This window comes from Dioscorea cayenensis, chromosome 7 (assembly GCF_009730915.1).
Source record: "Dioscorea cayenensis subsp. rotundata cultivar TDr96_F1 chromosome 7, TDr96_F1_v2_PseudoChromosome.rev07_lg8_w22 25.fasta, whole genome shotgun sequence".
In the NCBI taxonomy this organism is placed as follows: Eukaryota; Viridiplantae; Streptophyta; class Magnoliopsida; order Dioscoreales; family Dioscoreaceae; genus Dioscorea; species Dioscorea cayenensis.
Window position 1 is genome coordinate 27,099,004 of NC_052477.1, and position 10,573 is coordinate 27,109,576.

Here is a 10,573-nt window from a genome sequence, read left to right on the forward strand (position 1 = left end):
GCTGGTTGCTTCCCTTTTTTCTCTCAGGGTACATTATGTGTGGAGCGACGACTCAACGGAGGGTCTACATCGTCGTCCACCCTAGACCGGGAAAGAAGATAACGTACCAAATCCCGCTGGTACTTGGGGAAGACTCCCCGATCCTCCGTAAGCAAGACCATATACCTCCTCATCCCAAAACTGAGGTCCAGTTCAACCGGCAACGAAACACTAGCCTAGTGGTGAACCAGAGCCGATATGAATTCCTTGTAAGGAATGGCAGCATGCAAGACTGTGATTAGCTCACCAACGGGCTTCAGATTCTTCGTGATGACACGCTAACACCAGCCGTGTAGAGGTAGATTCCATACCATAATTCATTGCCCTGTCCCTCACCACCTTGTCGTCTGCGCCTGGTTTTGCCGTCCACGGAGATATTTTTCAGCCTACAACCACCATCCTTGGTCGAAACCTTCATCACATCCACTTTGCAAACTTGTTTCACTTCTTCTCGACACCAACAAAACCAAAAAGGTGCAGTCATTGATTGGCATTATTGGTTTGGCAATCGGAACATTAACGATAGTGGGAATAATCTCTAAAATACTATTCTTGTTGACGAAGTTGGAGACAATGGAAATGACCGCTAGTTTCACTAGTTACTCCTACATATCAAAGATCTCCGGAGAAAGAGATAACAATATGGAAGCTCGACTGGCAGTGTGTTACTAATGGGAGATCATCGCTTTCTCTGACTCTAAAAGCTTCTCCTTCCCTAGATAGCCTTCAAGCGATGTCATCCTTTTAGATCTAACTTGCAGTTTTTCTTGATGCCGGCTCTAATGAGAGTCGACTGAACACTTTTCCACCACATGACCTACACAAGCACACCTCAAACAAACCACTTGATGTCGGCATTCGGAGGTCTTGTGAGTGGTTCTAAAGCACTTGCCACACGACCACAATACTTGGGAGAGTGAGGACGTTTAGCACCCGAGGGCCTGAGAGCCTGGAAGACTCATGCAGGCATGCAGACGTCGCACCCTTGGGGCCCGTTTGGTGCTTTGCAGTGAAAGACTTTTCTTGTAAAGTCTTTCACTGCAAAGTCTTTCCTTGCAATTACTTTCCCTACAAAGTAACAAAACAATGTTTGGTATGTATAATAAAAAATGTAATTAAAATGCTTGTAAAGTTAATTCCTTCGTTTGGTATGAATAGGTTTCTTATGTAAAGTTATATGCATTCTCAATTTTGCCCTTGATTACTCTAGTTAATAAAATTAAAAAATATACATATAAAGTTAAAATCTCATTACCAAACCCTTGTAACATCAAATGAATTCATTAAAACCATACAAAAAGCTAAAATCTAGTTCTAAAAATATGAAAATTTAACAAAAAAATTTTTTTAAAATAAAAATATATAAAAACATCTAATGAGTGGTCTCTCTTGCCCTAGAGTTTTGGAAAGAAAAGAAAAACGAAAGAGTTTTGCTCTAAGATTTTTAAAATCAAGAAAAGATAAAGAAAAAAATTATTTAAATAAGGGCATTATCATAATTTCACTCGCTTAATATTTTCACAGGTCACTATGTAATCCTACTCTATTAAAGCTCCATGAAAGTCAAGTTGGAAGATTCAGCTACGATTGATAAGCATTGCTTAGAGTTCCTAATCCGCATTATAGTCAAGATGGTCCATAAGAGGTATTAACTAGCTAGGAAGGTCTTTCCACTCCCTTGGGATCCCAGGGTTTTTCTTCTTTCTTGTTATGTCGTTTTACTATTGTAGTTTGCTCAAATGTTGTCCACTTCTAGTAGGCTTGTTGTTCTCTTTTTTTTTCGTTTGTTGTCCCTGTACCTCCATTTTATCTTATTATTAGTTAAAAATAATTTTTATATTTGATAATATTATAAAAATTTAATTTTTAAATACTTTTGTGGATATAAATACTAATTAAGTCTGCTTTGCTTACTTTTATTTTAAATTTTTATAATATCTAGTAATGACTTCTTGATTAATATAATTAATATTTTAGGGATAATAATAATAATAATAACCTCATTAAATACATGATAGTAAAATAATCTTAAGTTATGTGTGCGGATTTACAGTTCAACGACCATACATTTAATTACGCTGACTAGATATGTATTTGTGGCATATGTAATAAATAAATAATAAAATAACACTTGGTATGAATGCTTCTTTCCAGGGTACAAATGCATGGGCCCACAAAAAGAAGCAAATCCTCATCTCCTCGAAGGCGCCTCCTCCAACTCAACATATTTCTCAAATAAAACAACCCGCACTGGTAACACCTACAGATGACAAGATCCAAGTCCTTATCTCCAATAGATCACAATTGTCCACCAAGTGGATCACTTTTGTTTCTACACATTGGCTACTTCCAAGAAAGACATCATTATCATTTGTCTATATAAACACCCTTTAATCACCTTCTTCCGTGAACCCTCAAAAATCAAAGCAAACATTATTTCTCTCTCAATCACCATTAATTAATTAATGGCTGCTGGTAAAGGTGTGAAGCTTTATGGAATGTGGGCAAGTCCTGCAGTTCGTAGGGTGGAATGGGCTCTGAAGAAGAAGGGGATTAAGTATGAGTACATTGAAGAGGATCTTTCCAACAAGAGTTTTGAGCTTCTTCAGTATAATCCCATCACTAAACAAGTCCCTGTTTTAGTGCATGATGGAAAGCCAGTCATGGAGTCACTTGTGATTCTTGAATACATTGATGAGGTCTGGAAGGGTAACCCTATTTTGCCTAAGGATGCTTATGAGCGTGCTAAGGCTCAGTTTTGGGCCTCATTTTCAGAGGACAAGGTGATTTGCTTTCGGATTATTGACTACTTCTATTTTTCACTTTTTTTTTTATTCTATCATTTTCATTTAAAGAATGAAATTGTTTGTGACAGGCATTTATTTTTTTAAAAAAAAAATTCGCAAATTAATTTTTTTTTTTTTAATCTCGGAGTAATTTTTGATGTTTTAGTTTAAGGTAGATATATTATGTAAGGTGAGAAAATCAGAGGAGATTAAATTTCTTTATAATTAGTTTTTAATTAAAAAATCATTCATTTTTAAAAATCATTTAAAATGATAATTTTTCTTCTTGTGTTATTTTTTTTTTATTAAACATCCATTCAAAGTTTCATTATAACTGATCTTTGAAAATCATCAAATATGAGAAGGGCATTTTTGTCTTTTATTTATATTAAATGGTTTTTTTTCAAATTATAAGTATATTTCGTGACCGCAACTAAAATTTAAGAATTTTTTTTTTAAAGTGGATAAATCATAAACTTTATTGAGAAAAGAAAATGAGTAGAAACCAAAGCATAGCCTAGTGGTTTCTTACTTTATTTATGTTTTGGAAGTTTCGAGGCACAATACAAAAAATAAAAAGGTGCTTGTCGCCAATTTGTCAAAAAAAAAACAAATATATATATATATATATATATGAAACATTTTTAAAACATACAAAAATATAAAGTAAATTTTTGGGGTTTTTAATGATTCGAACTCTTAATCCAAGAAGAATGAAATACCAATTCAGAATGAAATACCAATTCTCTATTACAAGTGGTGATTTATTAATTTATCAAACAATAAAAATTCAAAATTATAATTAATTCTCTATAATCAAAGTGCATTAAAGCTAATATCATTTCAAATGGATCTTTCCAGTGTAGAGATGCAGTTAGGAAAGTTTACTTTGCGGAAGAAGAGGACACAAAAATGAAAGCAATCGAACATTTAATGGAGATAATAAGAGTGATAGATCAAGAACTCAAAGGCAAGAAGTTCTTTGGAGGAGAATCCATTGGCTATTTGGACCTAGTGTTTGGCTGGATGGCATTCTGGTTGGGCATAGCTGAAGAAGTGGCAAGTTTTAAAGTGGTGGATTCCAAGAAGTTCCCCAACTTCACTTCATGGATCAATAACTTCATCAATGATCCTTTAATTAGAGGGAACCTTCCTCCTAGAGACAAAACATTGGAGTTTTTCAGAAATTTCAGAAAACTCCATCTTGCTTCTTGTAAGTGACTGATCACAAAGCTGGCTATTATGAGTCTAATATGTTACATGTATATCTTGTGCCCCACTTCAAATATAAGGCAATGTGGCATTTCTTTTTGTGTAATTTTGGTGGGAATAAGAATGTGATGCCTTTGTTTTATTATTTTATCTTAATTCATGATCAACAAAAAATTTGAATGGAAAAAATATTATATCATAATAAATAGCAGTATTTTATTTTTAATTAATACATTATTTTTAAATAATAATAATATTAAATATAAATAAGTTTTATTGATGAAATTAGACAAATAACCCACTTTATCAAAGGTAGGAATGGTGTTGGTCAAAATGATAAAAGCTTAGATCACTTATAGAGTTTTTAACATTTTATGTATCTCACCTAGACTAATTCAAAGTCTATTGTTTTTAAAAAATTTGTAAAAAATTAGAGGTGTCACTACTTGGCCACTAAACTAGCCGAGCTGAGCCGAGTATCACCAGGCTCGAGCTCGGCTCATATATATTATTCAAAAGCTTGAGATCGTTTAAGCCATCTTTTTGTGCTCAAACTTGACTCATAAAACTCTTTTATGTTGGTTGGCTTGTAGACTCGTAAAAACTCAAGTAGCACGCTAAAAAACTTGACTCGTAATGTACATATATCTAATTTAATATTATATATATAAAAGCTCATTTAAGCTCACAAGCTAAGTAATTTTGGGCTCGAGCTTAGCTCGCTAAAGTAAATGAGTGGCTCGAGCTCGGCTCGGCTTGTGAAAAGTCAAATTGAATTCGAACATGGACCAAGCTGATCTCTAATAATTCACAAGTAGCTGGACTCATTTACACTGAGCACGCCCTGCAAATATTTTTTTATTAATAAAATGATCTTGTTTTTAGTTTTTTTTTTCTTAAATTCTCTCTTTTTGCGGTTTTATGAAGAAGTTTATCTTTTATTTTTAAACAAATCACAAATTTTTAGGATTTTTCTTGCTTCATATAATTGTCAATTATGTAATAATATTTTTATAAATTTGGCTCTTTACTTCTTATTATTTGGTAATTAATAACTTAATACTTATTCCTTTTTCATAAAAAATTTTAACAGAATGTTTAATTTTATCAATTGAAATATTTTTATATGTATTTTTTTGTGCTTGTAGATTTATGTTTCTAAAATTATTTTTATGATACTATTTTTAACATTTTCTTAGTTTTTTTTTTATAATTTTGAGGATTAAAAAAAAAACTACACAGGGTCACATGGCATTAATCGGGCGGACCTACAATGTACCCTGTGCTAAGCCAATGCCTGGGGTTGGCAGACCAGGCTAGCTTAACCAAGCTTTCAAGCGGGCCAGGTGACACACCAAGGCAAGCACAAGCCCATCTAACTCACTTCAGGCCTTTAACAAACCGACTAGCCTGGCACCTCTAATGAGTTAAATATTTAAAATATATATAAATAAATAAACAAAATACAACCAGCCCAAAAGGTAGTGCAAAAATATATATATATATATATATATATATATATATATATATATATATATATAAACAACTAACATTCATTAAAAAGACAACAAAAATACATCAAAACAACATACACAAAAAGAAATAATTTACTAAGAGTGAAAATTAACAAACAAGAATCAGAGAAAAAAAAAACAAAAGAGAGAAAACAAATATAGAAAAACAACAATAAAAAGAAAGAAAACAACATCAAAAAGTGAATAAGGGAAGGGCCAGTAGAACCCAAGAGCCCTTAACAAACCTGTCCGATCAGCTAGAGTGCCTGAGTAAGAGTGATGATTTAAAAAATCTAGATTGCGTTTAGCTGAAGCAGGCGAGTCTTCCAGTTTTGCCCTCTTAGATGCAGGAACTTCAAAGGAGATCGAATGCTAGTGCCTTTCTTTTTTGTTGTTCGTGAGGGAGGGACCACATACACCTTGAGGATGGCCTTTTTTTTTAATAAAATAAATAAATCACTCATTTATTAAAATAAAAAACCACATTGATTAAATTTAAAATCAGAAAAAAAAAATAGTACATACGAGTGATGCGGACCCACGTGCAGGACTGAAAACAAAATATATCACCCCTTACATATACATATAATTGTGAAAAAAAAATAGATAAAACCAGCGTCGTTAATAGGAAAAAAATAAGTACAAAATACTGAGTAGACTTAGACCAACCATGCAGAAGTGGAGTAAGCAACCACAACAACCAAGATACAAAACAGGGGGGAAACAGTACATATACATATCATACTCGGTGCTAATCTGGTAACTCATCCTCTTTCATGCCTTCCTCTTGTGCAAAGGCTCCTGCTTCATAAAAGTTATTTATTAAAAACCACACTTTAAAGCAATCGCCTCTAGTCAATGGATACTTAACACCGATAATTGCTGAGCTGAGACTATGATACAAAATATTGCGTTTCACAAACCTAGCCAACTCCAACTTAAGCTTCTTAGGATCAAAACCTGTTTGGCGTGAAAATAGGAAGAATGGTAGTACCAGCATACACAGGGTACTTGGCAAAGCATAAGGATGACATTGCCAAAGGATCATCATCTTGAGGCCTTGGTTTCGATTCTACTGAATAGCTCTCAACAGATTCCATTAGTAGAGAAATCACTTCAGGTATGCTGTCCTCATCAAATTCCCCAACATGTAAGTGCTTGAGATTAGGAAATGCACCTTCCTGAAGGTTGGACAACAGCAGCTCATCCTCCATGTTCATATTCAGATGCTTAACAGAGGGGAAATTGGATGGAAGCTCTCTCAACAATGGACATGAGCCAAGAGTCAGCTTGGTAAGAGAAGGAAAAAGTTCTCCTTCACTTGTTCCAGACCACTCTTGTAACATAAACATCATTGATATCATTAATTCCTCTAAAACGGGAAATGCAGCATGACCTCCGTAAAAAGATGAGTCTATGCACCTGATTGCACAAAGGAGTCTGAGCCTGAGGACTTTGAGATGAGGAAGCTGTCCCAGTGGTGGAAGAGTCTCACATCTAATACATGAATCTAGTGTCAGATCAACCAGATTGGGAAGCAGTGATAAGTCCATCATCCAAGTGGGGAACTTCTTTCCCACATATCCTTCAATCTCCAACTCACTGATGTTTGTATCTGGTTGAAGGTTTTCAAGCACATCATCCACGAGATCAGCTTCGGGAACCATATTATGCAAGAGTAGAAAGTCAATCACATAACTCCCAAATTCTTCATCATCACTCAGGTTATCATCACTGGATTGTCCTGGTGCCCTGTATACATTCTTATCCCATGATAATCTTAGTGACCGAAGACCCTGTTTTTCCTTCAGATTGGCCTCCTTAGCCTCATGAGGATTTGTTACATTCTCAAGATGTTTTATATACAGCTGACCTTCAATGCTTAGGCTGCCCAATTCTTTGAGACTGCAATTGGTCTTCCCACCAACTATAAATATTGGCAATGTTCGCAGACTACTTAACTGTCCTATTCCTGCAGGAATGCAAGTCAACTCAACACAGCTAGTAATATCCAGATGAATGAGGCTTTTCATATCCTTCATCTTCACTGGAAGGTCACGCATACTGTAACAATGTCTAAGTCTCAAATCTTGCAGGTTGGAGAGTCTGCTTAGAGATGCAGGCAATGCTTGAACATACTGGGACAAGGACAAGTCAAGCTTCCTTAAATTCTTAAGGCAACCAATGGAACCTGGCAAGGACTGCAGACTTGAGCAGCCTTCGAGGTCCAAGGTCAATAGGTTGGAGAGCTGACCAATAGAGTCAGGCAACATCCGAAGCCCTCTGCAACAAGATAAATTCAAAGTCTGGAGATTATGAAGGAGGCCAACGCATGGTGGTACAACTTCAATGATGGTGCTGGAGAGGTCGAGGTATCTCAAATGTTTCATCTTTCCTATCAAAACCGGAATTTCTCTGATCAGTGGGTAGCGGTTTAGATGCAATGCACGCAAGAGCTTTAGACTGGACAAGATGTCACTAAGCTCTGCCGGCTTTGATGCTTTCTCTTTGTTATTGTCTGCCTCTAACATGCCTCCTTCTGCATCTAAACGGAAAACTTGTGCCCCGTTTTGTTGCAGGTACTTCATGTTTCCTTCTGCAATGAAGTAGAAGCTGCGCAACTTGTTTGCTTCATTGAGAAATGGTAGTGGCTTGCTCTCTGATATTGGTCTGTCATAAACGAAGGACAAGTATCTACAGCCTTCCCGAAATGCATATCCTGAAGCTTCATCAGCAACAGAGCCCTCTTCACCTGCAACAGAGTGAGCAAGGTCATGGACGAGGTCATGCATCTTTACCTGTCTCACCACCCCATCAGTGTCTTCATCGCCATTTTGAAAGAGTGATCTTTCCAGTAACTCGTCAACATATCCATTCCCAATGTCTTCAGTCTCAAATGAATTATAATCATGGATCAAGAAGCCCTCTGCCATCCATAGCTGAACCAGTGTCTCCTTCCTTACCACATAGTTCTTGGGGAATATAGAGCAGTAGGCGAAGCAAGGCTTGAGGCGTGAAGGCAAGTGATTGTAGCTCAACCTCAATGATGGCAAGATCTGGTTCTCATGCTCAGGCAATCTCCAAATCTCATTGTCTTTCACGGCCACCCATTCCCTTTCTCCTCTTCTGAAACGCATCAGGCTTCCTAGAGCTTTTGCAGCCAAAGGAAGCCCTGCGCACTTGCTTACTATATCCTTCCCAATGGCCACCAAGTTCGGTGTCTTCACTGCACCACCGAACCCAAACGCCCTCTTCTCGAACAAAACCCAGCAGTCCTGATCTGATAACCCGTTCAGCAAGTGCGGTGAGACGGTGCCCATAATGGAAGCAACTCTTGCACTGCGTGTGGTCACAATGACCTTACTTCCTCTCGTGGCACAACCGGAGAGCAGAGCTCTCAACCTGTCCCACTTCTCGTGGTCCTCATTCCATACATCATCCAGAACAAGCAAGAACCTCTCCCCTCTGAGTTGTTCTCTTAGAATCCTCTGCAACGAGTGCATATCTTTCAGATTGCACTCGCTCCCAGTTATTGATTCTATGATTGATCTTGTGAGTCTCTTGCCATCAAACTCATCAGAAACACAGACCCATATCCTCTTCCTAAAATGCTGGCACACCTTCTCATCATTGAAGACCAGTTGTGCCAGAGTTGTCTTGCCCAACCCTCCTAGCCCAACAATAGCCATAACATCAGGATCGGCTTCACTGATGATGATGATGATGATGATGATGATGATGATAACGAGTTGGTCAGAAAATCCACAAGCTTCTCCCTGTCTTCATCCCTTCCATAGACTTCTGATTCGTTAATGAACGAACCAGTCTCCTCTCTGTCACCAAACTCTTCTTTGACCGCACCTTCTCTCAAGTCAAACTTGGACCTCTCCTCAGCGATCTCATCCAACCTCTTCATGATCTCCTTCATCTTGTCAGCCATCTTATAACGAAACTTTCGGCGCTGAGACAATGTTACCCAGTTTTGCCTTCATGTCCTTCTCCATCTTCAGTTTCTCGGCTTTGGCCATGAACTCATCCAAAACATCATCCATATCAAACGCCACATCTTTGAGCTTTCTCAACCATCTCTTCAGTGCCTTCTCCTTCACCTGCCTCGCCTCAGCGTCTTCAAGCACGTCTTGGATCGTCAGCAAAGTGTTCTCCAGCCTTTTGAACTCTTTCTCAACGCTGGCCAGAGCCCCGAGCTCCTTGAGTACTTTGGAGGCCACCTTCTCGCAAACTAACTTAATCAAAGCTGAAAGCACAACCTCTGCCATGATCACTGGAAATTGCAAGAGCAAATGAGGAGCAACAAACAACTTATGCTGAAATCAAATGATTGCTGGCAGTGTAGGTAAAGTCTAAATAATGGAAAGAGTGGAGAAATTGCAGTAAAGAACATTGTGATCCTAACTTTGGTATGTTTCTTTTATTTTAGGGGAAAAAAAGTCTCAAAGAAGGATTCGTTAGGAGTAGGACTGCAGGAGGATGGTTCTTTGGTCACAATCACACGGAAGACTTACTGATGACCTTGACTCCGTTCCTTCCATTGCATTTTTTTTTAATAAAAAATAGATAAATCATGAAATTCAACATTTAAAAAAGTTGCACCTTTTTGGTTTTTGATAAAGTGGATAAACCACAATTTATTAAAAATCAAAAGAGTAGATGTAGCTGGAAAAAAACAAACCAAGGAGACTACAAGCAAGTAGTGCAACGGCAAAAAATGCCGAACAAAGTCCAAGCAACACAAGCAAAAACAAAGTCCACTAGAAGTGGAAGGAACCAAAAGAAGGAACAACTCCAAGGGAAAAGAACACCCCTGGAAGCAACCCAAGAACATTAGGGGCTGCTGATCTCTTCCCTCCTGGACTCAAGAAACTCCAGACTCCTCTTGACTGTATGAGAAGACTCTTCCAGCCTATGCCTTTTCTGCTCGGGAGCTGCAGAAACCCAATTTAAAAACATATGAGAAACTTTAATGATCACAGATAAACAATTAATAAAACAATCATCAAAAAT

At 37.3% G+C, this 10,573-nt stretch overlaps 2 protein-coding genes across 6 annotated transcripts; one reads left to right on the forward strand and one right to left on the reverse strand.

Moving 5' to 3' along the window:
* The first annotated feature begins 2,437 nt into the window (after nt 1–2,437).
* On the forward strand, nt 2,438–4,185 carry LOC120264613 (glutathione transferase GST 23-like). Its single transcript, XM_039272434.1, has 2 exons — nt 2,438–2,822; nt 3,687–4,185. Exons 1-2 carry the CDS (start codon nt 2,505–2,507, stop codon nt 4,044–4,046), a joined length of 678 nt encoding a protein of 225 aa, XP_039128368.1. The 5' UTR covers nt 2,438–2,504; the 3' UTR covers nt 4,047–4,185.
* A 2,016-nt stretch (nt 4,186–6,201) lies between these two features.
* LOC120264965 (putative disease resistance protein RGA3) lies at nt 6,202–9,266 on the reverse strand. Of its 5 annotated transcripts, none has more exons than XM_039272884.1 (2): nt 6,546–9,266; nt 6,202–6,352 (listed from the first exon to the last, which is right to left on the reverse strand). In XM_039272884.1, exons 1-2 carry the CDS (start codon nt 9,238–9,240, stop codon nt 6,303–6,305), a joined length of 2,745 nt encoding a protein of 914 aa, XP_039128818.1. In that variant the 5' UTR covers nt 9,241–9,266; the 3' UTR covers nt 6,202–6,302. The 5 variants fall into 5 exon arrangements, 3 of the variants coding, with proteins under 3 accessions (XP_039128818.1, XP_039128816.1, XP_039128819.1); XM_039272882.1 differs by having other exon boundaries at nt 6,202–6,355; XR_005537593.1 differs by having other exon boundaries at nt 6,212–6,352; nt 6,423–9,266.
* Nucleotides 9,267–10,573: the final 1,307 nt, after the last annotated feature.

What these genes read in the sequence shown, in the direction of transcription:
- LOC120264613 (XM_039272434.1), top strand. Translation starts at nt 2,505, where the DNA reads ATGGCTGCTGGTAAAGGTGTGAAGCTTTATGGAATGTGGGCAAGTCCT. An exon ending in CCTCATTTTCAGAGGACAAG is followed by an intron (nt 2,823 to 3,686) that starts GTGATTTGCTTT and finishes GGATCTTTCCAG; the next exon opens with TGTAGAGATGCAGTTAGGAA.
- LOC120264965 (XM_039272882.1), bottom strand. Translation starts at nt 9,240, where the DNA reads ATGGCTATTGTTGGGCTAGGAGGGTTGGGCAAGACAACTCTGGCACAA. An exon ending in CAAGTACCCTGTGTATGCTG is followed by an intron (nt 6,356 to 6,545) that starts GTACTACCATTC and finishes ACTTTTATGAAG; the next exon opens with CAGGAGCCTTTGCACAAGAG.